This window comes from Diaphorina citri, unplaced genomic scaffold (genome assembly GCF_000475195.1).
Source record: "Diaphorina citri unplaced genomic scaffold, Diaci psyllid genome assembly version 1.1 scaffold606, whole genome shotgun sequence".
Lineage (NCBI taxonomy): Eukaryota > Metazoa > Arthropoda > Insecta > Hemiptera > Psyllidae > Diaphorina > Diaphorina citri.
The window spans coordinates 134,999-161,718 of NW_007378040.1; the positions used below are offsets into that span (position 1 = coordinate 134,999).

The window sequence follows — 26,720 nt, forward strand, 5'->3', positions numbered from 1 at the left end:
TATATTTGACACCTTTATCAGGTTGAAAATCTCTTAGAAATCCACTGCATCTAATTACTCAAGCCTAGTAAGAGAAACAAATTCTTAATATGATCACACATCACAGATATTACTTGGAATACAACAAGATGATCACCCAAATTGAGCGAAAAGAGCAAACATTTCTCCATATGTTTCTTTCACTTCAAGTTTTCAATAATTTAGTTAATTAATTTTTCTGTTTCTGAATCATGTTTATTATTTTCACCTCTAAGTAGATACTGTTTTTACCTAACAGTAACCTTCAAAGAGCTCGCATATCTCACAAAATAACAAATAATAAGAACAACACACAATGGAAATAACAAAACCTACAAACATTAGAAGAAGGAAAGCTTGAATGTTTGTCCACAACAAAGGCAAGGGCGTACGTTAGGGTTGAAGAGAATTGTTGAATACAAAAGCAATTAGATGGAGATTTCGTGCTTCAGCTTGGTTTGGCCCCCACTGTGTTTATTATTATCATTATTATTGACAAAAGCCAAGAGTCGTGGTGGGAGCATTTGATAAATCTCGTAGGTAGGTAGGTATATTATTTTGAGAATGAAATCAATTTACCTACTGTTGGTGTTGGTAGGTATATCCTCAAATCATCATCACAGCCTAAAATTTACTGTACGAGTACCTGATGCGACTCTCATTTGGGTCCCAGTAGATATTATAGTTCATGAAGGAGGTATAGTTTCTCGTTACCTAGCTCAATATTTGACAAGTATTAGGTACATTTAGGAATCTAATTCATAGATACTGTCACAGTAGAACATAATCTTCTCTCTAAAACAAGTATACATGATCTTATATTTTCCTATATTCACCAGTGAAGTATGTGTTAGAGGTACCTATAGAATGTCACTGAGTTTCGTACTCAGGTTGATGAAATGATATAGGTACACTACCTCAGATAGATCTTCAGTCAGAACGACTGGATGAAGGGAATGTGTCCGAATATGGAATGTCTTGAATTCCAAAAGCTTCAAACCTAACACTTCAATAAAATAATGGCTACGCACAGTTGTACATAGATAGGTACTTACAAACCTTTTAATATCGCTTATTATACCAACATGGACTATCTGGGTAGCAGTATGCCATCACATCCTCAGCTCAATAATGTAAGTATAGTCACACTGCTCAGAATTACAAATTCCTCTACTTCATTCCGTAGATCCATCTCTGTTTATTTCTTGACTTCATGTACAAAACTTTATCTGCCCAAGTCACAATACATTAAAGTATCATTATTATTATTGTCCTTACATTTGAAGTACATGAATATTATATTCTTATCATATTGGACACTTAGAAACAATAAAATTATTATCACTAGATATTATTTTTTAATCCTAATGTCCAGCTCTAGGTTTTGATTTAGAAGCGGAATGAATGAGAGAACCTTGTCATTTCGAACAAAATACTGAACCATGTAGGTAACCATGTTTAATGTGATTGGGAATGTTAACATGAGAATGCCCGATGGAGTCAAAATTACTCCTTTTCATTTTCAAATTATAATTTCTCGACCTGTAAGCTACATAGGACAAAAAATTTGGCTGGGAAGTAACAATTTTTCCAATTACACATATGGTTCAAATTTCAAGTCTCTACGACCAATATCCCTGTGTAAAAAAAGAAATACCTCGGAAGTCCGAGGAGTCATTTTGACTCCTTGTAAGTTTTAGAGCCTCAAAGGTCGCCAGTTTATATTTTTGGGACAAAAAAATATGTAAACCAATGTATTTTTTGCTGAGAAATCGATTGGTGCTTCTTCCAAAACCGTCCGACTCACAGTTTAGGTGTTACGGGTTCGAGACTCGGCAAAGTCAAGAAAATTTACTGGTTTTAATCCAGGCATTAAAAACTTTCCGTTTTAGCTACAGGATTAATCAAATAGTCTATCTTATGTGATTTTTCATGCCGAATTGAATGGTGTATCTTTTATTTCTATCCGACTGATAGTTAGGAAGTTACAGGTTCGAAACTTTCCCCTGTCATTAGATAGTGCTAATCCAATGTAAAACTTACCCATCTATCTACTACATTTCTTTCATATTCTCAGTGACAGAATGTCGTAATTCTACAATAATAGAATAAAAACATGTGGAAAAATTGGGTAATGTTATTGGAAACTTATGTCATTATTTCGTATCAAAATAAAAAGATTTTGGACCAAAAAGAGTTGTTCGAACACCTTATTCCTCATGACTGTGTAGATACGAGTAGATATACTGGAAAATATTATGTTCTGCGTGGCAAAAATGGCATCTATCGTGTACCATTTCGATTTTTATCCGAATTTAACATCATTTCACATGTAGTTATTTATGTTTTTTTGTTTTTTGGTGGTTAAAAAAATTAAAAAAAAAAAAATATTTTTGACTCTTGAATGTCAATATTTCCTTTTTCGACTTTTTTCCATGTTTCCCTTCAAAAAATCGAACCAAACATTTACTAAACGTGAAAAAAACTTAAAAAGTCTGGAAAGCTAACAAAAAAATAAATAGGTAGATTAGAAAAAAACTGAATACAAATCGATGCAGTAAAACAGAAATAATACCTAGGCAGGAGTCAAAATGACTCCTCGCGGGCATTATTAGGTATGACGAAAGTCCGGACATTCTAATGTAAAGTTACATTAAATAATATTAAGTAGGTAACAAAAGGTACCTATAACATGTAGGTAATTATGTCGTAGGTAGGGTTGCCAACCGTACGTTATTTCCCGGAACAATCCGTATTTTTGTCAAAAATCAAATGTTCCGCCGGAACACACCTTTGTTCCGGTTTTTTTCCAAATCTATGGAAAATACGGGAACTGACTAATAAACAGAAAAAATTACAAAAAAAAAAGTTTAAAAAGATAGGTAGGTACGTACGAAAAACACAAAAACCCGCAAGTCAAGTAGGTAGTGTAGTGTAGGTAGTAACGTACTAGTACGAATGTATAACGTACAGCGTACAGGGGCATGAGAATGCATACCTTTGTTTCGGGTAAAAATCGGGAAATCCGTATTTTTTCACCATTTTGCTAGTTTGTACCGTATATGCCGAAAAAAAAGTTGGCAACCCTAGTCGTAGGTAACGAGATCACCTTCATAAAATATGAGCTGTTAAAAATGGGTGAGAGTTAAAAGTTTATCGGTGAATTTGTCACCTCCACCAATATTTCTTTCTTCATAGTTCATAGATGTTTAATATGTAGGTAGATAGATACTCAACTGCTATTACTGCTACTAGCAAAATTTTCCTCTTTCCTGCCTCAAATTTTCTATCGAAGGATAGAACAAAATGTGGATTACTTTGTCCTGTGGAAATTTGTTATTCGGCATAAGACTTTTATTGGAAACACGAGAGAAAAGTGTAAAGTAATACAACTGTACGTGCAATTAGGTTGTTCAGTTTGTTTGCTAACAGTTCGATATAATATTTCAACTTATTAAACTCCAAATCAAACGCGTGCACACGTCATGGGGGTGGCTTTGGGAAAGGATATTGGATACAAGGATCAGAAGAGAAACATCGATAGGAGAAGAACAGTTCGGATTCATGCCAGGACGAGGAACGATACATGGGTATCTAATAACTGCACAACGTAGGTACTCTTACGTACCAAAGTTACACAGTTGGCTGATTCTGACAAGTACTTAATCAAATATACGAGTATGCATCTAAATATACAAAACTAACACCTGAATTGACTGTTTGGTTTGCTTAGTGAAGAAGTTATTTCCTACCCTATGAGTTCACATCATTACACATTGCATCACTGAGTTGAGTAACAATACTGGGGAACGTGGGCCTTTGATGAGGATGTGGGTGAATACATTTCTCGTGGAGCGATGTGATGTACTCGGGCGTTTTTGAAGAATGTTTCCAACACAGCTTCTTGCTCTCTAATTGGGAAAGCACCTGATCGTCACTCAGGTCAGGGAACGGCATTTCCCCCTTGTTGAAGATCTCCCATATCAGACAGGCATAGGCATACACATCCGACTTTGTAGAGAATTCATCGTCAAACACAGCTTCGTATGGAAGCCAGCGGAGTGGAAGAATTGCATTTCTGCATCAGAAAACAGAGGACAACGAAAGTGTAAGTAACACAGCTTCGTATGGAAGCCAGCGGAGTGGAAGAATTGCATTTCTGCATCAGAAAACAGAGGACAACGAAAGTGTAAGTAGCACAGCTTCGTATGGAAGCCAGCGGAGTGGAAGAATTGCATTTCTGCATCAGAAAACAGAGGACAACGAAAGTGTAAGTAGGCGTCCAAAACGGAGAGCCGACCAAGTGACCATCGACCCTCGCCTAGTACCGACCCAAGTAAAAACAAACAAACCATGTTTTGAAGACGTTTAACCCCCGACCCTCAGCTATATTACTACATATTACCCACCTGTATTTGTAATACTCCTTCTGGTAAGTATCCTTACTGAGGCCTGACAACGATATTTTCACAGAAAGGTCCGAACTAATGAGACAGTTCCTTGCAGCAATATCCTTATGAATGAGGCGCTTGTCTGAAATATGCTCCAGGCCCAAGGCCACTTGATAAGCCATAGTGACGGCTTGTGATGTAGATAGAGAACGAACCCTGGGCTTTCCTGAGCCGCTCTTGTCTTTGGAATCTTTGCGGGTAGCGAGCAAGAATTGTTTGAGATCACCCTGAAAGTAGTAAAAAATAAATTGAGGATAAGAACTCGGTTTTATCAAACTATATTTTACCTTTACCTAAAACATTAAAAATGGTAGATAGGTACAAAGACAAAGGACATTATACAGTGTGAAAATTGTGACTGACGGCTTGTGATGTAGATAGAGAACGAACCCTGGGCTTTCCTGAGCCGCTCTTGTCTTTGGAATCTTTGCGGGTAGCGAGCAAGAACTGTTTGAGATCACCCTGAAAGTAGTAAAATAAATTGAGGATAAGAACTCGGTTTTATCAAACTATATTTTACTTTTACCTAAAACATTAAAAATGGTAGATATAGATAGGTGTAGGTACAAAGACAAAGGACATTATACAGGGTGGAAATTGTGACATCTTAGTCTTAGAATTTTTTTTCATAATTTTGTTATTGTGAAGGTACAATAAGGAAAGGAAACAATTTTTATACAATAAGGAAAGTAAAAAGAAGTCACTTTTCCTGAAAGACTGAAACCAACTCGAAACTCAGATTTTGGTTCCGGCTATTCAAAAACTGTCGTAAACGGTATGGTTTGAAGGCAAAATAAAAATACAAGTCGTCTCTCGCCTGGATACGGCAAAACAACCAAGTTGTGCTTTCTTTTGCTCTCCAAAAAAATAAGTTTTCAAGTGGAATTAGGTCGTTTTTTATAGCGATTTTTTGCAAGTGCATGTTTTTTGATGTGATCTTTCGATTTCTGAACTTAGTTTTTACATAGACATTGTGCTTGTGTGTGAATTTTGAACTTTCACATATTACCCATAGACATTGCGAAAATTTATTGATTCTAGCCAGTCACTTTTTGCCTCAAATTAAATAACTCTGAAAATTTTCGACTTGCGTTTCCTCATTGCTTTAGCAGCCATGTATTAAGTGGCGAGTAAGCGATGAGTGAGGGGAAGGGTGAGGATCCCCCGGATGGGGGGAAACTCACGGGAAAGATGAAAGAGAAGGACAAGGAGATACTTTTATATCAAGAGCATTTGGAATATGATACATACAGGGTGATTGTACGATGAGTGAGGGGAAGGGTGAGGATCCCCCGGATGGGGGGAAACTCACGGACAAGATGAAAGAGAAGGACAAGCAGGAGATACTTTTATATCAAGAGCATTTGGAATATGATACATACAGGGTGATTGTGTTTGAAAATTTGGACCGATTGCAATACTTTCTCATTACCTTGTATAGGTTCCCTATACGTAAGGGTAATAGAAAGTAAAAAATAGTAATACCTACGAGTATATTTTTAACTTTTCTTTTTAATTTCCTTTGAAAACATCTAATACTTTTAATAAGTATACTGACTTATAGGAAACTCATTGGTGGATGTGTCAATTCCCTCTCTTAGTATAATTAGATAACAACTGATAGACAATATTATATCAATGTCATATTCTCTCTTCTCTCAATATGGAAACTCATTGGTGGATGTGTCATTTTTCTTATTATATGCAGGACATGTAGGTACAATCATAGATAGCCATTGTTAGACTTACCCACTTATATTATTTTATACCTGTATATACCTATATATCTATTCTTAAATCTTAATAAGTCAATAATTCCCGTACTATACGTCTATTACTTGTGTCAGAGTGGAGTTATATCCAAGAAGTACTCGTATAGATCTACAAGTTAAGTAATATCAGAATAATCAATGTATATTAAGTACCTACCTAAGTACTGAATAATTCAGTTCAGGAGATTTTAGTCCATTAGGGTTTTATTTAGAGTTTTACAAGAGTTCCATATACTTACTCTGATTCTCTTGTGTTTCCTTATGGTTTGACCGACAATTTAACGTTCCTTAGTCCATTTGAGACTGACAGATTTACTATTTTCTCACAACTTTGACAGAAATAGCATTGTAATGATTACAATATTACGTACCTAGGTATTAGGTATACGTAACATATTGTTTCATATACCTACTGAAACAATTATGATAGTAATTATAATTAGTTAGGTGACTGATTTTTACGAAAAAAAAAAATCTCTTTACATGACGATAGATATTTTCTTGGATTTTTTTCTTTCAAATTTTACCACAAGGTGTAAGTAGGTACGCGTCCTTCATTGTTACGCTCAAGTTCATATTATAAATGGTACGGTTGGTACCTCTCCCATTGTATTATGTATCTTGTGAACCTTTGCCTAACGAAAAGGTCAAAGTAGAGTACTGGAAATTCAAGTTGCTAACACTCTAGACAGAGAGACCACTTCACAGAAAGGTGTTTCTCGTCAAGTACCGACCGAAGTAACATTTCTCTTTTAAAATCATTCAAAAGCTAGAAAATAATTCGCATTTTTTACCTTAGATAAAAATCCGTACCTATATCTAGGTTTTGTCTCTTTTACATGTCCATTTTTTCTTGATTACGTATAAAGACACCTAAAAGGTGATGTACCTAGGTGGATGTGTAGAACTGTAGATGCCTACATTATGGTAATTGGTCTTCTTCTTCTTCTTCTTCTTCTTCCTCCCAATTTCATTTGGGGTCGGCATACATCATATTAATTGGTAGTATACCTATGTGTATAGGGTTTCAAATGCCTTTTCAGTTGTTACGCAAGTTGAGAATTGACCACCAACTGGTTCAATTTCAATTATCTATTATCAGCAGACTCATGACAGGTTGTCTCTTGGTTTCCTCTATTTTATTTTAGATATTTGATCTTAAGAAGGAAGTTAAGGATTTAATATTAACCTCACAGGAGATATCCTTTTCTCTTTTTCAATCGTCTGTTTCAATTTCAATGAATATCAGCCTATCAGCTATCATTCTTTTTGTTGTCTAGGTCAATTAGAAGTCAACAAGGTACAATCATAATACCTACTATTATTGAAAACAAGCCTAACTTTGTAAGTAACCAGAAAGCTGGTCAGCTGATTGGTGAGAAAGTTACGGAGAGAGCGAATGTGACCGAGATTTGTCGTCTGCACCGTGGTAAGCAAATTTAAAAAAAAAAAAAAAAAAAAAAAAAAAAACATTTCTCTTTTAAAATCATTCAAAAGCTAGAAAATAATTCGAATTTTTTACCTTAGATAAAAATATGTACATGTCCATTTTTCTTGAAAAAAGACACCTAAAAGGTGATGTACCTAGGTGGATGTGTAGATGCCTACATTATGGTAATTGGTCTTCTTCTTCTTTCTCCCAATTTAATTTGGGGTCGGCATACATCATATTAATTGGTAGTACCTATAGGTACCTAATATGTGTATAGGGTTTCAAATGCCTTTTCAGGTGTTACGCAAGTTGAATTGACCACCAACTGGTTCAATTTCAATTATTATCAGCAGACTCATGACAGGTTGTCTCTTGGTTTCCTCTATTTTATTTTAGATATTTGATCTTAAGAAGGAAGTTAAGGATTTAATATTAACCTCACAGGAGATATCCTTTTCTCTTTTTCAATCGTCTGTTTCAATTTCAATGAATATCAGCCTATCAGCTATCATTCTTTTTGTTGTCTAGGTCAATTAGAAGTCAACAAGGTACATTCATAATACCTACTATAATGCTTTTACTTTTGTCTTAAAAACAAAATTATGTATCTAATAATTACCTATCTATTATTTTACCGCAGATGCATCCCTCATATCATTCCTTTGCACGACAATTGTGGGCATCAAAAGTTCAAATGTCCTTGTAGATATATTTAGAAATGTATAATGTACCTACTTTAGCCATCCATGTATGTATTAGATATAATATATTCTCTAGCTATGTGTACATATACCAACTTATTTAACGAGAAGCTAGGCCAGACACATTCAGGGAAATTCTTAATTGAGTTTTGTTATTTTAACAAGAGAAGGGAAATGTATCACATTGGTTGTGATATAACCAGCGTAAAGTTGTTGTCACATGTGCAACTTTCTCCCAGGGAGCTTTTCTCTCAGACAGGAGAGGAGGGGAGGGAACAGCAGGATGAGGGGAAATATAGAAGAGAGAAGTGGGGAAGGGGTCAGTTTATAAAAGTTTTTCCATGCAACGTGTCAAATATGAATAGTGATGAGGTAATGGAAAGCGTTCCAGTGTTTTTATTAACAGTTCCTTTGTAAACAGTTGGCAGAAAATGATCACAAATGCAAATGTTTTGAGTTTCTTCTGTCTGAATTATTTACGGAAAACTAATGATACCTGTACCGCGATAGAGTAATACTGTTTTCAAAAAATACCAAAGATGTTCTGATTAAAGTTAACGTTTTGTATTGTATTTTTGATTTGCAGGGTGATCAAAGCTCTCATGTGGACCAACAGCCTTACTGCGGGGTAAGTCACTGTCATTCAGTTGTTTCTCTTTACATTGCACCTTATCTACAATTTCCCTATTCCTTCTACATTCTACTATTCTATATTTTCAAAAGCTGGGTCCACACCGGTGTTCATCATCACTTCACCGTGCACACCTATAACTATCTGTATAGATTACCATGACCACGTCCACACTACAGGTAACGCTGCGCCGGTGCTCAACACAGGGTCTATGTCTTAGTATTAGGTATTTTCAACCGTCTGTCCCAATAGCGACGCGACAACTGATTTAGGTACCGATTTCAGAAAAACGAACGAAACAATTCAAACATAGAAAATAAAACTAGGATCAGTAGCTCAGCATGTGGATCCGAGAAGAGTAAGCACCTCAAAACAGAAAGATTATAAAAACTAGAAGGCCACGTGCCCCGACCAGATTTGGCTGTATAAGTTATAATTCCTTCGTAAATCAAATAAATAGAAGAGAAGAAAAAAGTTGAAAGTGTAAAAAATAAAATCAGCAAATTTATTAGCACAATAGAAGGATACGGGGCAGATGTGTACGGTGTTAAGTCCAAATTATACAGTCCATCTCGGTAACAAAACGAGATATCGAGTTATTCCTAAGGCCGGTGCATGGAGAGAATAGGTTGGAGTACAACAGATGATTCTAAATTGAACTAATGGTTCTATGAAGAAATCACAAAAAATTATCGAAAAAATGTTCTTTAAGTGCCAAATTAGAGGACAAAAAAAATTTAAACCATTTTGTTGTGGAACAAACATGCAGACTAAACTACAGTAGGTACGGTACCTACCAAAGGAAAACTCTTCGAAAAATAAACTTATGTAGAACTTATTTCGGCATAAAGTATGTATACATAGGTAGGTAAGTATACTACTTTTATACCTAGATTACTTTAGTATAGGTATTTACCTAGGTATATCTGCCATTGAACGTCCTTGGCTCTATTGTATTCTACCTCTATTCCTATTTCTTTACAACATAAAATACTAGGTACTGGGTGTCTAAAAGTTGAAAGATGATTGATACGTATAATGATAATTATATGATGGGGCTACTGTTGATACATGAGAAATCAATGAATCTCTCAGTGGAGGAATTTATTAGTCACCCTGTGCCCGGCAATGAATAGGCCAGTACGTGCCTACTCATTAATTAGTAACAACATCATCTATAGGTATAAGGAACTAGCTATCTATTCAATGGAAACTGATATCACCTACCAACCCCATGCCAACCTTGCATAGACAATACCTAGTGTATCATCATCCCTCCAAATCTAAACTTACTGTTATTCAATAGTCATTAACCCTGAGCCAGAAGGTGTTGAAAAACTTGAGGAGAAATTGCTGTTTTGGATTATGTCGTTGTTGTTGTTGTTGTTGTTGTTGTTGTTGTTTTTTCCCCCTCTCTCTAAAACTATGTTTACACATAGTCGATCGATTGACTTTTGATCGACGTCATCAAATATGTGAACTTTCACATCCACTAATGTTTAATTCTTATAACAAAATGTTCTTATAATATAAAATTGTGATGGATACCTATCTGATGGTAATTTATCTACCTAACGTCCATAATGAGTTATTATTTATTATAAAATGAGGTACTTATTTTTCCCAATTTCCTTAGCTAGAATAGTGGGAGAAATTACACCTCCACCAAATTCTCGAATGAGGTTATTGCCACTTGATGTAAATTTTTGTAGAGAAATGAAAATTGCCATCACAAATAGACCAAATGCCTTGATAAGTGAAGTAGAAAAATTAGCACCATGTTCTCATGTCTTTTGTTATGGCTTTTTCAAGCAAACTTGATCATTTTTATTTCCTTACCTATTACCTACCTATATTTATAAATACAATGCCTAAGGGTTAATGAGGGATACCAAAATAATGAAACTTTTGATTTAATTGTCTCCCTATACCTAACCTAGTGGTGTTTTTTAGTTTTAGTGCTGATTGAACTATTATTTTTTTCTATGGTACCAACATTTGGTGTAGGTACGTATTCGTAAGTACATAATATCTGCAATCAGTAGGACTAACTTAGTAACAACAAATTTTCGCCTTTGGTGACAAAGTGATTATTTATCGTAATTATGAAACGCGTTTTAATCATGCATGTCCTTCTTTTAAGTCGATGCTAATTTTGCTTCAAAATAAAAATTAGAAAAATAAATGTGGGCAGGTGGGCCAATAAATGGTACGTTTTTTAGGTGGGCGAATAAATGGTACACTTACCCTATTAACTATAATTTATTGATTTGGAAGATTTGGTACTGACTTGTGTTAAACAATTCTGAACTTCACATCATATATAAATATGTATTACCTACACTAAAATAGGTATATTTCGGAAAGCTGCCACTGCTGCATTCATGTGCTGTTTCGTTGTTTGAAGGATTTTTTATTCGAATGAGGAATGTCAAATCGTGGATATTCCACCTTCTTATGATCCTATTATCTTCAATTTATTTCCCTCTCTCATTTTTTTTTTTTTTTTTTCCGATCCAAACTGTTGTAATATAGGTACAGGGCTTTCAGGAATTTGTGACCATTCGTATTTCGAAAATGCAGCTCGTAGTACAGACTCAGCTTTCTTTTGGATTTTAAGATTTTTTTTTATATATATATACCTATTATCGTTTATTTCTGTAAATTCAGTTCTAAAGTTCTTTGTGGGCCGCGGTTGAGATCAAATTTGAAACCTACTGGTGGCAGAAGATTAATAAAAGTTCATGATGATTGGATTTTGGTTCTGATTTCAGGTGTAATGCTGATGGTGAGTTGGCGTTTCCTAGTTTTGGCACTAGCTGTGGTGGAGGTGGTGCTGCTATGGCATCCTATTTGAAGTCAGCACCATACGGAGTGAATGGAATAGGCCTCTCTATGGACTCCTTGCATTCTAGTTTAGGTTACATACCGTCCGGTGAGTTTATCCACTGAATAAAATTAAATACCTATATAGGAATAGATAGTTACTTTTCCAGAGTGACCCACCAAATCCTCTAATATTAACTCTAATTTATTGATTTGGAGGATTTGGTACTGACTTGTGTTAGACAATTCTGAACTTCACATCATATATATTATGTACACTAAAATAGGTATATATTTCGGAAAACTGCCACTGCTGCATTCATGTGCTGTTTCGTTGTTGGAAGGATTTTTTTATTCGAATGAGGAATGTCAAATCGTGAATATTCCACCTTCTTATGATCCTATTATCTTTAATTTATTTCCCTCTCTCGATTCCAGGAAATCACAGGAAACAAAGGCGGGAAAGGACCACATTTACCAGAGCTCAATTAGACGTTTTAGAATCTCTGTTCGGAAAAACAAGGTACCCTGATATCTTTATGAGAGAGGAAGTAGCACTGAAAATCAATCTACCGGAATCCAGAGTACAGGGGTACCCTGATATCTTCATGAGAGAGGAAGTAGCACTGAAAATCAATCTACCGGAATCTACGTTTTAGAATCTCTGTTCGGAAAAACAAGGTACCCTGATATCTTCATGAGAGAGGAAGTAGCACTGAAAATCAATCTACCGGAATCCAGAGTACAGGTAAGCCTGGAAACATATTGACTGGGGGGGAAAGTCCATAATAGGAACCAAGGCAACCATTTCGACCATAACTCGGTATTCTTATAATCACCCGTGGAAATACCAATCAGCCACAATTTTGCTCAGCTTTATAGGTTATCCATTCATTAGCTTTTAGAGGATTTCAAATTACATTTTAGATGATTGTGATGTCCATCAAAAGTCCATAATAGGAACCAAGGCAACCATTTCGACCATAACTCGGTATTCTTATAATCACCCGTGGAAATACCAATCAGCCACAATATTGCTCAACTTTATAGGTTATCCATTCATTAGCTTTTAAGAGGGTTCAAATTACATTTTAGATGATTGTGATGTCCATGTGTTCCTGGGGAAGTCAGAACAGTCTTAGCCTCGTGCCTCGTGGAAAAAAGAGGAAGGAGAAACTCTATCCGTGATTCTGCCATCATTGTAGAATTTTTCTCTCCAAAAGCGAACAAAAAGTACATAAATAATGTATAACTTTACCGTCATATTTTTTAGTATTTCACCAAGGGGGGGGGAGAGGGGAAAGTGGAAACTTTTTTCCCTCGAATACTTGAGATAGGGAGGAGGGGAGGGAGGTATTGTTCCCTCATTTTGTTCTATCCTTCGATAGAAAATTTCAGCCTAATCATAAATCAAAACTTTGAACAGTTTTGAGTACATACTTTATTAGGTACCCAAGTACATAGGTTCATATTAGGTACCTATTACTTTATATACCTTCACTCGCATTACCAATGATGTTGAGAATACATGTGTGACTACTTATCTTGACATCTCTTAAATTTGTTTTTCTCTAGAACGAAATAAAGAAAATCAAGACATATCATTTCTGATATAATATTCTCCTTTCAGCAAAAAATAAATATAAGAAAACAATTGTAGAGAACGCGTGTGTATAGAAATGTGAAGAAGATTCTAGCGGTTTTGGAAAAGAAAAATACAGAAGAATATGGAAATGATCCTACGCAGTGGAAAAGGTCGCAATCGCAAGGTATACCTCCATTAATATAAATAAAAAAGAACAAGGATGAGACACAGGATGAATTGAAAACCCAAGGAATAACCCTCGAGGAAATATAGGTAAGAGAAATGGAAAATGGATTGTTGGGGGAAAAAGTTTTGATAATGGAGGGAACAAAAGTTATGTACAGGAGATGTTGCCATGGGGATAAAATATGTATGGAGGCGAGAGTATATCCAATGGGAGTGAAGGAGAATGGAGATGAAGAATCCAATGGGGGAGATAAGGCGAATAGAGTGGAGAGATCTCAGTAGAGGAGAGAGGATACAAATGATATCAGAAGAAAACAAAGATGAAATATTAACCAGGCATTATGTATACCAAATAATACTAAATTGTTAGGTACTCAACATCATTGGTAATGCGAGTGAAGGTATATAAAGTAATAGGTACCTAATATGAACCTATGTACTTAGGTACCTAATAAAGTATGTACTCAAAACTGTTCAAAGTTTTGATTTATGATTAGGCTGAAATTTTCTAAAATAATACTAAATTGTTACTCAACATCATTGGTAATGCGAGTGAAGGTATATAAAGTAATAGGTACCTAATATGAACCTATGTACTTAGGTAGGTACCTAATAAAGTATGTAGGTACTCAAAACTGTTCAAAGTTTTGATTTATGATTAGGCTGAAATTTTCTATCGAAGGATAGAACAAAATGTGGATTATATACTTTGTCCAGTGGAAATTTGTTATTCGGCATAAGACTTTTATTGGAAACACACGAGAGAAAAGTGTAAAGTAATACAACTGTACGTGCAATTAGGTTGTTTAGTTTGTTTGCTAACAGTTCGATATAATATTTCAACTTATTAAACTCCAAATCAAACGCGTGCACACGTCATGGGGGTGGCATTATTGGTATAGGAGTAGTAGGGGTGAACTTAATACCTTATAATGAGGCCAGGCAGTGCATCTGTTGAACTTGGATATGTTTACCAAAACCTAACCGACTGCACAAACATAAAAGCCAACCAGTTCGATATAATATTTCAACTTATTAAACTCCAAATCAAACGCGTGCACACGTCATGGGGGTGGCATTGGTATAGGAGTAGTAGGGGGTGAACTTAATACCTTATAATGAGGCCAGGCAGTGCATCTGTTGAACTTGGGTATGTTTACCAAAACCTAACCGACTGCACAAACATAAAAGCCAACATGTATAGGTATATAAGGAACTAGCTATCTATTCAATGGAAACTGATATCACCTACCAACCCCATGCCAACCTTGCATAGACAATACCTAGTGTATCATCATCCCTCCAAATCTAAACTTACTGTTATTCAATAGTCATTAACCCTGAGCGAGAAGGTGTTGAAAAACTTGAGGAGAAATTGTTGTTTTGGATTATGTTGTTGTTGTTGTTTTTTTCCCCCTCTCTCTAAAACTATGTTTACACATAGTCGATCGATTGACTTTTGATCGACGTTATCAAATATGTGACCTTACACATCCACTAATTTTTTAATTCTTATAACAAAATTGTGATGGATATCTGATGGTAATTTATCTACCTAACGTCTTTAATGAGTTATTATTTATTATAAAATGAGGTACTTATTTTTCCCAATTTCCTTAGCTAGAATAGTGGGAGAAATTACACCTCCACCAAATTCTCGAATGAGGTAATTGCCACTTGATGTAAATTTTTGTAGAGAAATGAAAATTGCCATCACGAATAGACCAAATGCCTTGATAATGATAAGTGAAGTAGAAAAATTAGCACCATGTTCTCATGTCCTTTGTTATGGCTTTTTCAAGCAAACTTGATCATTTTTATTTCCTTACCTATTACCTATATTTATAAATACAATTCCTAAGGGTTAATGAGGGATACCTATACCTACCGATACGAAGGAATGTTTGTTTGAACATTCACACTATTCAGTGAAAACTATTTTACCTATCTACATCTAGGTAAATTGTATGTGATATACATAGAGCTTAGTGTTAACATTCTTCAGTGCAATGTATTTTGCTATCTAATAATCTTTAAAGAAAATAATAATAAATACTTAATAAAAAAAGAAGTAAGAAAATTTTAGAGAGAAAAAAAAAGTGAAAATAGTTGTATAACATATTATTAATCTTAAATAAACACTAAAATAATGTAGGTAAATTGTATGTGATATACATAGAGCTTAGTGTTAACATTCTTCAGTGCAATGTATTTTGCTATCTAATAATCTTTAAAGAAAACAATAATAAATAATAAAAAAAAAAGAAGTAAGAAAATTTTAGAGAGCAAAAAAAGTGAAAATAGTTGTATAACATATTAATCTTAAATAAACACTAAAATAATAAAACTTTTGATTTAATTGTCTCCCTATACCTAACCTAGTGGTGTTTTTTAGTTTTAGTGCTGATTGAACTATTATTTTTGTCTATGATACTAACATTGGGTAAGTACATCCCAGGGGATGTAATGCACAGTATGTTTGTGGATGATTTAATAATATTTATGAGACATAAAGATCTAGACGTTATTCAGGGACAAATGCAGAAAGCTCTTGATAACATAGTTGTATGGTCCAAAAAGAATGGAATGACGTTTGCGCCTGAAAAAACTTCACATTGGGTGTACGTATTCGTAAGTACATAATATCTGCAATCAGTAGGACTAACTTAGTAACAACAAATTTTCGCCTTTGGTGACAAAATGATTACTCATTGTTATGTTATGTCGTAATTATGGAACGCGCTTTAATCATGCATGATGTCCTTCTTTTAAGTCGATGCTAATTTTAATTCAAAAACTTTGAAAAGTCTTCTGAGTTCCATAAGAAGATTTAAGTTTGGTATTTTAGAGATAAAAAAATCACATATTTGATGGTAGTTCATATCTGTTGGTGTTCTTCTTATATATATTAGATATTATGTATGTATTAGAATTGTAGATACAAAGAAGAAGCCATAGGTACTTATACAAATTAATCATTACAAACTTCTGTTGCATGAAGAAACAATAAGGAAAGTGCTTATGAATAATGACCCTCCTCCATGTCATTTATGTAATTTTCCTCGGTGTACTGTAAAACACTGGATTCTAAGCTGCCCTGCTCTAACAAGACTTCGGAAGAAACATAAGATTGAAACATCCCTAAATAAAGTTCTAAATAATGATCCTGATAATATTAACAAATGTTTGAGATATCTATATGAATCTAAACTTTTCCTAAAATTCTAAGAACCTATTAATCTTTATGTCATATAGGTAGGTAACTTTATAACTACATCAGAATTAGAAACTTATAATACTGCAAATGTTCTAAAGATAGGCACAATCTTGGTTTTTCTCTTTTCTAAATATACCTATAGGTAATCTTCTTTACTATTTGTCATAGAGTTCTCAAGTTTTGTGATTTATAGGTGTATATGTAATTTGTTGTCAAATGTCTTCTGTCTACGACTATAGGTATTTATTAGGCATACCTACCAAGTACCAACATATTTGTTTGATATATTTTGCAGTACAATATTACCTATGTATTTGGCGGATAAATTCAATAAAAAGGTATTCATTAATGAATGAAAAATGCTGAATTAAAAATGTACGTACCTACCTACATAGGTCCAGATCTCTAAAGATACTCCCTATATATATTTTCTATATACCGTGGCAGTACAAAGGGACCTTTCAGTCCTATTTGGGGTAGGACAAACAAACGTATTATCCTGCCCTTTGTACATGTGTAGGTGGTGAATGTATAATTCAAAATCTTTGAAAAGTCTTCTGAGTTCCATAAGAAGATTTAAGTTTGGTATTTTAGAGATAAAAAAATCACATATTTGATGGTAGCTCATATCTGTTGGTGTTCTTCTTATATTAGATATTATGTATGTAGAATTGTAGATACAAAGAAGAAGCCATATATAATAGGTATACAAATTAATCATTACAAACTTCTGTTGCACGAAGAAACAATAAGGAAAGTGCTTATGAATAATGTATTATACATAACATATATATCTATGTACATTTTATTTCTCACTTGTAAATTATGATGACCCCTGCATTATAAGTTCAATGTAGGTGTGTAACATAAGTGTAATGAAATGATAAAGAGATTAAAACAAACTACCTAACTTATCAATAAAACTTGGATTTCTTAATTTTTCTCTTTTCTAAATATACCTATAGGTAATCTTCTTTACTATTTGTCATAGAGTTCTCAAGTTTTGTGATTTATAGGTGTATATGTGATTTGTTGTCAAATGTCTTCTGTCTACGACTAGGTATTTATGTATACCTACCAAGTACCAACATATTTGTTTGATAGATATATTTTGCAGTACAATATTACCTATGTATTTGGCGGATAAATTCAATAAAAAGGTATTCATTCATGAATGAAAAATGCTGAATTAAAAATTTACCTACGTACCTACCTACATAGGTCCAGATCTCTAAATATACTCCCTATAATATATTTTCTACCGTGGCAGTACAAAGGGACGTTTAAGTCCTATTTGGGGTAGGACAAACAAACGTATTATCCTGCCCTTTGTACATGTGTAGGTGGTGAATGTATAATATTTAAAATTTACGATAGTCAAGCTGTCAGAATTGTTTCAGTTAACTTGATAGCAAATATTATTACCTTTCAGACATACCGACTTCAACCTGGAGTGTCAGTGTCATTAAAGTCCTTCTTCTTCACACTTCATACTTCGTTATGACTTTCAGCTCTGACTATGCACAATGCTTTCACTTGGAATAAGAGAAAACTTTTGTGTTAGAGAAAATAATAAATAATACCTAACTGACAGTGTCATTAAAGTCCTTCTTCTTCACACTTCATACTTCGTTATGACTTTCAGCTCTGACTATGCACAATGCTTTCACTTGGAATAAAAGAAAACTTTTGTGTTAGAGAAAATAATAAACAATACCTAACTGGACTCGAGTTTTTAGGGTCTCCCTCCCATAATGAGATCAACTCTTACCTAAGACGGGTATTTTCTGATTGATAATATCAAAATTTTGGTGTTCAATATAAGGATACCTACCTATATTCGGTTAGGTACATGTTATGCTGAATTACAAGTGAGAGTGTTTTTACTCGAAGGATTGTCCAGAACCCCCTCAGCATGTGGATTAACCTGAGAGTATGTAAGAATTTTAACAATGTCCCTCTTTTGAACAACCTCATTTAGTTTGGTCAACAAGGAACCATGCAAAACGTTGGTAGGTACATACTTACCAAGTTACCATTAACGTAATATGTTTGTATCTGCCTATATACCTACTCTACATTATTTCTACTGTACAGTCTCGATACCTACTTGTAGGTATACTTATTTTTATCAATCTAAAATTATTTGACAAGTAGGTATTAGGTACCTATACATTTAGTATTAGGTACATCAATATTTGACAAGTATTAGGTACATTTAGGAATCTAATTCATAGATACTGTCACAATAGAACATAATCTTCTCTCTAAAACAAGTACATGATCTTATATTTTCCTATATTCACCAGTGAAGTATGTGTTGGAGGTACCTATAGAATGTCACTGAGTTTCGTACTCAGGTCGATAAAATGATATATACACTACCTCAGATAGATCTTCAGTCAGAACGACTGGATGAAGGGAAAATGTGTCCGAATATGGAATGTCTTGAATTCCAAAAGCTTCAAACCATAACATTTCAATAAAATAATGGCTATGTACAGTTGTACATAGATAGGTACTTACAAACCTTTTAATACAAATTCCTCTACTTCATTCCGTAGATCCATCTCTGTTTATTTCTTGACTTCATGTACAAAACTTTATCTGCCCAAGTCACAATATACATAAAGTATCACTATTATTATTGTCCTCACATTTGAAATACCTACATGAATATTATAAGTATTCTTATCATATTGGACACTTAGAAACAATAAAATTATTATCACTAGATATTATTTTAATCCTAATGTCCACCTCTAGGTTTTGATTTAGAAGCGGAATGAATGAGAGAACCTTGTCATTTCGAACAAAATACTGAACCATGTTTAATGTGATTGGGAATGTTAACACGAGAATGCCCGATGGAGTCAAAATGACTCCTTTTCATTTTCAAATTATAATTTCTCGACCTGTAAGCTACATAGGACAAAAAATTTGGCTGGGAATTAACAAATTTTCGAATTACACATATGGTTCAAATTTCAAGTCTCTACGACCAATATCCCTGTGTAGTGTAAAAAAAGAATTACCTCGGAAGTCCGAGGAGTCATTTTGACTCCTTATAAGTTTTAGAGCCTCAAAGGTCGCCAGTTTATATTTTTGGGACAAAAAAATATGGTTTGGGACAAATGGTTCAAATTTCAAGTCTCTACGACCAATATCCCTGTGTAAAAAAAGAATTACCTCGGAAGCCCGAGGAGTCGTTTTGACTCCTTATAAGTTTTAGAGCCTCAAAGGTCACCAGTTTATATTTTTGGGACAAAAAAATATGTAAACCAATGTATTTTTTGCTGAGAAATCGATTGGTGCTACTTTCAAAACCGTCCGACTCACAGCTTAGGAGTTACGGGTTCGAGACTCGGCAAAGTCAAGAAAATTTACTGGTTTTAATCCAGGCATTAAAAAATTTCCGTTTTAGCTACAGGATTAATCAAATAGTCTATCTTATGTGATTTTTCATGCCGAATTGAATGGTGTATCTTTTATTTCTATCCGACTGATAGTTAGGAAGTTACAGGTTCGAAACTTTCCCCTGTCCTTAATAGATAGTGCTAATCCAATGTAAAACTTACCCATCTATCTACGACATTTCTTTCATATTCTTTGATTTTTCATGCCGAATTGAATGGTGTATCTTTTATTTCTATCCGACTGATAGTTAGGAAGTTACAGGTTCGAAACTTTCCCCTGTCATTAGATAGTGCTAATCCAATGTAAAACTTACCCATCTATCTACTACATTTCTTTCATATTCTCAGTGACAGAATGTCGTAATTCTACAATAATAGAATAAAAACATGTGGAAAAATTGGGTAATGTTATTGGAAACTTATGTCATTATTTCGTATCAAAATAAAAAGATTTTGGACCAAAAAGAGTTGTTCGAACACCTTATTCCTCATGTGTAGATACGAGTATAGGTATGCTGGAAAAATACTATGTTCTGCGGGGTAAAAATGTCATTTATCGTGTACCATTTTGATTTTTATCCGAATTAAACATCATTTCACATGTAATTATTTATGTTTTATTGTTTTTTTGGCGGTTAAAAAAAAATTTAAAAAATATTTTTGACTCTTGAATGACATTCAATATTTCTTTTTTCGACTTTTTTCCATGTTTCCCTTCAAAAAATCGAACCAAACATTTACTAAACGTGAAAAAAACTTAAAACTAATAAAATGTCTGGAAAGCTAACAAAAAAATAAATAGATTAGAAAAAAACTGAAGGAATGCAAATCGATGCAGTAAAACAGAAATAATTCATATTCTCAGTGACAGAATGTCGTAATTCTACAATAATAGAATAAAAACATGTGGAAAAATTGGGTAATGTTATTGGAAACTTATTTCATTATCTCGTATCAAAATAAAAAGATTTTGGACCAAAAAGAGTTGTTCGAACACCTTATTCCTCATGTGTAGATACGAGTATACTGGAAAAATACTATGTTCTGCGTGGTAAAAATGGCATTTATCGTGTACCATTTCGATTTTTATTGTTTTTTCGACGGTTAAAAAAAAAATTAAAAAAAAAAAATATTTTTCACTCTTGAATGTCAATATTTCTTTTTTCGACTTTTTTCCATGTTTCCCTTCAAAAAATCGAACCAAACATTTACTAAACGTGAAAAAACTTAAAACTAATAAAATGTCTGGAAAGCTAACAAAAAAATAAATAGATTAGAAAAAAACTGAATGCAAATCGATGCAGTAAAACAGAAATAATAGGCAGGAGTCAAAATGACTCCTCGCGGCCATTATTATAGGTATGAGTATGACGAAAGTCCGGACATTCTAATGTAAAGTTACATTAAATAATATTAAGTAGGTAACAATAGGTATAACATGTAGGTAATTATGTTGTAGGTAACGAGATAACCTTCATAAAATATGAGCTGTTAAAAATGGGTGAGAGTTAAAAGTTTATCGGTGAATTCGTCATCTCCACCGATATTTCTTTCTTCATATTTCATAGATGTTTAATATGTAGGTAGATAGATACTCAACTGCTATTACTGCTACTAGCAAAATTTTCCTCCTTTCTGCCTTCACCTGACACAATAGTAGGTATGTACCTACCTAATTAATCTAATGATGTATTGTAAATTCTGTGTGTTCTCGTATAGGTTTGGTTTAAAGAAAAAGAAAATTATTGAGAATAGCGAAGGAACGAGATAAAGCGTCGAAGGACTTTACACACGTCAAACAAATAAAAAGTGTAGAAGGAACTGTCATAAGAAAAGAAGAAGAAATCAAAAGAAGATGGAAAGAATATTTTGAGAAACTGCTAAATGAAGAGAATGAGAGGACAATCTTTGAAGATGGAACAGCAAATCAAGGAATGACAGAAGCAATATCAAGAGAGGAAGTTGTACAAGCTGTGAAGAAAATGAAGAGTGGGAAATCAACAGGACCAGACGCGATACCCGTGGAGGCGTGGAAGTGTTTAGGAGAGTTCGGAATAGATATGATGTGTGATCTGTTTAATCAAGTATATGAGAGTCTTAGAGCTTCTGACTTATGCTTGTTCTCCAATGGATTCTCTTCTTCTCTGTTAAAATTCAATCCTATGCTTAATTGCTTACCCAATCAGTATACTCGAGCAGTAGATAATGTGGATCCCCGTCTCGACAAATACCAATCATTTTGACCACATGGGCGTGATCCAGCTTACAAAACAAATCAATCTCTCGCTTGAACTCATGCAGAGCTTCATCATCTTTGCTATGTACTAAGGATTTGGCCATGAGGACTGAAGTGTCTTGAGGGTCCGAAGCTTTGAGTCCTCTGGCCTGAACAAGGAAGACATCACCAAACTCTCCACTCCCTGAGGAACAAAATTCTCAAGTTATTACCTACGACATTCAGGATACATTAGGTATCAACTCGGTAACTTGGTGAAGCTCAATACCTATCAAGGGAATAGGGAATGGAGGCGTTAACTAACTCATTATGTTATGAGATAGGTACATCAAGCTACTTTTCTTTACACAGAAAACCCTGCGGCTACTACACCACTATAAGACCTGCAGGTATATCTAGTATCTACTCATATGGTATCAACTCGGTAACTTGGTGAAGCTCAATACCTATCAAGGGAATAGGGAATGGAGGCGTTAACTAACTCATTATGTTATGAGATACATCAAGCTACTTTTCTTTACACATAAAACCCTGCGGCTTCTACACCACTATAAGACCTGCAGGTATATCTAGTATCTACTCATATACGTCTTACCCAGAAGCATCATGTTGGAGAGGTTTCTCCTGTCGAAAGCAAATCTATCATAGCCACTTCTCTTGGAATGGTTGGAACTCATTGACTGTCCTGTCTCAGTACCATCCAGATCCTTAGCTCGCATCTCAATAGTGTCCTTGCGATCTGAAATGGCATAAAATCTGGTAAGTCCTCTAAGACTTTGGCTGATGGACTAAAATATTTATCATAACTAGCAGTTTAGTGCAACCCTTTGAATTTCCCCTCAAAACTTACGTGAGGCGGCCGAAGTTCCGGCAGTAGCTGCTTGCGTCTGAGCTCCTCCGGCCTCGGGACCTCCATTGGCCTCCTGTGTGAGATAGATCAGTTTCCTCTTCCTCCTCCTCGCTCTACACCAGGCCATGAGGCCGAACACAAGTAGTAGATAGCCGGCCGCGATACTCAGGGTAATAGCCATGGTGCGAGGGAGACTCGATGGATCAAGGTCATCAGGAGAGCGAGGCTGAAATCCTTCGGTACCTGAGGAACATAACAAGTGTTCTTGGAATACAACGTTGCCGAAGTAACATTTTGACGATTCTCTTCGTAGTAATATGTGCGTTCAATTGGCAACACTTTCCCCTCCTGGGACATTTTCAAATGTATTTTTTGTTCATTTCTCATATAATACCTATACCTCCATGCATTTTTTCCCCGCGAAAGTAGGTACTACCTAAATAATTAAATAAAATTATACTAGGTGAAAAACTACATATTGCATGCACAATAAATTGGAGTGTATTAACACATTAACAGGAGTTCATTTTTTCCCCGCGAAAGTAGGTACTACCTAAATAATTAAATAAAATTATACTAGGTGAAAAACTGCATATTGCATGCACAATAAATTGGAGTGTATTAACACATTAACAGGAGTTCATTTATTATTATTTACCACATTGCATATATACCTATTATCCGCAATATAATTACCAGGGGTTAGTATCATAAAATGACCATTCATGAGTTCTAGAAAGCCCTTCTACGTGCCATGCGTTAAATTTACTTACTTCGAACGATAAGTGTCGTTTCCACTCGTTTGAATCCTTTGATATTACCAGCAGTACATCCATACTTTCCCTCATCACTTTGATGTACTTCAGATATGAACAGGGATCCATTCTTGAGAACCTCAAACCTGGAAGAGTCATTAACATGTTGTAATTAAGGTACCTACTTTCTAGTGTACAGGTGAAAGGGTGAATAGGCTTAAAGACATAGCAAATGCAGTGGCGTAGCGTGTATGTATGGCGTGTATGGCGGCCATACAACTCAAAAGTTCACTCTAATGTTACTTCGAACAATAAGTGTCGTTTCCACTCGTTTGAATCCTTTGATATTACCAGCAGTACATCCATACTTGCCCTCATCACTTTGATGTACTTCAGATATGAACAGGGATCCATTCTTGAGAACCTCAAACCTGGAAGAATCATCAACATGTTGTAATTAAGGTACTTTCTAGTGTACAGGTGAAAGGGTGAATAGGCTTAAAGACATAGCAAATGGTTTTAAATTTTACTAACCTAACAGATTGACATAAAATGTCTTGATCACCTTACCTTGGTGACAACGACCAATTCAAATTTGTCTTCGGAAAACTCTTTGAATTTGAAGACACCAATAGAGAACAGAACTACTCATAGGTAGATTCAAATTAATGAACTGATGGTCTTTTCCTCTGGGATTCCTATTCCGATGAACGGACCGGAGTCCTATTTTTCACATCCTCAGCTCAATAATGTAAGTATAGTCACACTGCTCAGAACTACAGTGCTTATTATACCAACATGGACTATCTGGGTAGCAGTTTGCCACCACATCCTCAGCTCAATAATGTAAGTATAGTCACACTGCTCAGAACTACAGTGCTCGTTATACCTACCAACATGGACTATCTGGGTATTTATCGTTATAGGTATCACAAATTTACTTTTTTTGTTGTGAACTTAGGTACCTTCCATAAAAAATTGTGAACCAACTAGGTAGGTAGGTAGGTACATACAGGATATTCCTTTTAAAAAATGAGTAGGTATGTAATTTCCTGGTAAATTTTATATAGTGTGTAAAAATTTTACATGGTGTGTAAAACGCCTGCAATATTTTTTCACTGAAATACTAAACGCAATATTCTAGTGTAAAAGTATTGCGTTCACACAGATAACGGGGGCCTGCATATTGTATGCCATCACATCCTCAGCTCAATAATGTAAGTATAGTCACACTGCTCAGAACTACAGTGCTTATTATACCAACATGGACTATCTGGGTATTTATCGTTATAGGTATCACAAATTTACTTTTTTTTGTTGTGAACTTAGGTACCTTCCATAAAAAGTTGTGAACCAACTAGGTAGGTAGGTAGGTAAATACGGGATATTCCTTTTAAAAAATGAGTATGTAATTTCCTGGTAAATTTTACATACCTAGTGTGTAAAAATTTTACATGGTGTATAAAACGCCTGCAATATTTTTTCACTGAAATACTAAACGCAATATTCTAGTGTAAAAGTATTGCGTTCGCACAGATAACGGGGACCTGCTTTATGAGTTTTACATTAAAGTATTTCATTTTGCATTTGAAGGCGTTTTTAATTAGCTGACATACCTATTGTGCTCATTTTTCCTTCAAAAATAGGTTTTTATTTTTAGCAAATGATATCTGACACCATCATATTGTGCTCATTTTTCCTTCAAAAATAGGTTTTTATTTTTAGCAAATGATATCTGACACCATCATTATTTTGGTTTTCTAGGAAAATGGTTTGGACTCATCCAGTTGGATCAAGCGAGAAGAATCACAATCTTGGTTTTACAATACTGGCAGCTGGGATAGAAAATAATGACTGACTCTCTAATTCCCTCTCATTCCTGCTACGAAGAAAACAACAACAATAATCAGAAAAACTAGAAACCAAAGATATAAAAACAAACTGTAAATAAAAGTTCATATACATGATATCTAACACCATCATTATTTTGGTTTTCCAGGAAAATGGTTTGGACTCATCCAGTTGGATCAAGCGAGAAGAATCACAATCTTGGTTTTACAATACCGGCAGCTGGGATAGAAAATAATGACTGATTCTCTAATTCCCTCTCAATGCTGCTATGGAGAAAACAACAATAATCAGAAAAACTAGAAACCAAAGATATAAAAACAAACTGTAAATAAAAGTTCATATAGGTAATGGATCAAGCGAGAAGAATCACAATCTTGGTTTTACAATACCGGCAGCTGGGATAGAAAATAATGACTGATTCTCTAATTCCCTCTCATTGCTGCTATGGAGAAAATAACAATAATCAGAAAAACTAGAAACCAAAGATATAAAAACAAACTGTAAATAAAAGTTCATATAATTTTGTTCATAAAAGTTCATATAAATTTGAAGATTTATTATTTTTAATTTTGTACATAAATATGTAAATAAAGTAAATTAGAGCTCTAGGACTAATTCTCTGTACCTACCATTATTGTACAATTCATGTTAATATACTATTTTACAAAACTATGTACAACATATTAAGGAAAAACACAATATAGGTAAAGAAAGAACAATATAGGTAAAAAGAACTCCTAAATCATTCAAAGTTACAAGGGTAATTGGACATTATTTTTCTTGTGTGTAGAAA

General features: G+C 34.5%; 1 protein-coding gene across 1 annotated transcript; it reads right to left on the reverse strand.

The window, feature by feature from the left end:
• Window positions 1-3,768: 3,768 nt before the first annotated feature.
• LOC103510504 (inactive tyrosine-protein kinase 7) lies at window positions 3,769-24,222 on the reverse strand (the record flags this gene model as incomplete). Its single annotated transcript, XM_008475177.2, is given in 6 exon segments — window positions 3,769-4,096; window positions 4,428-4,696; window positions 22,414-22,655; window positions 23,067-23,210; window positions 23,322-23,564; window positions 24,095-24,222. Coding segments are annotated over 6 exon segments (1,351 nt in total), but the record flags the coding sequence as incomplete, so codon positions are not given.
• Between the last annotated feature and the right edge of the window lie 2,498 nt (window positions 24,223-26,720).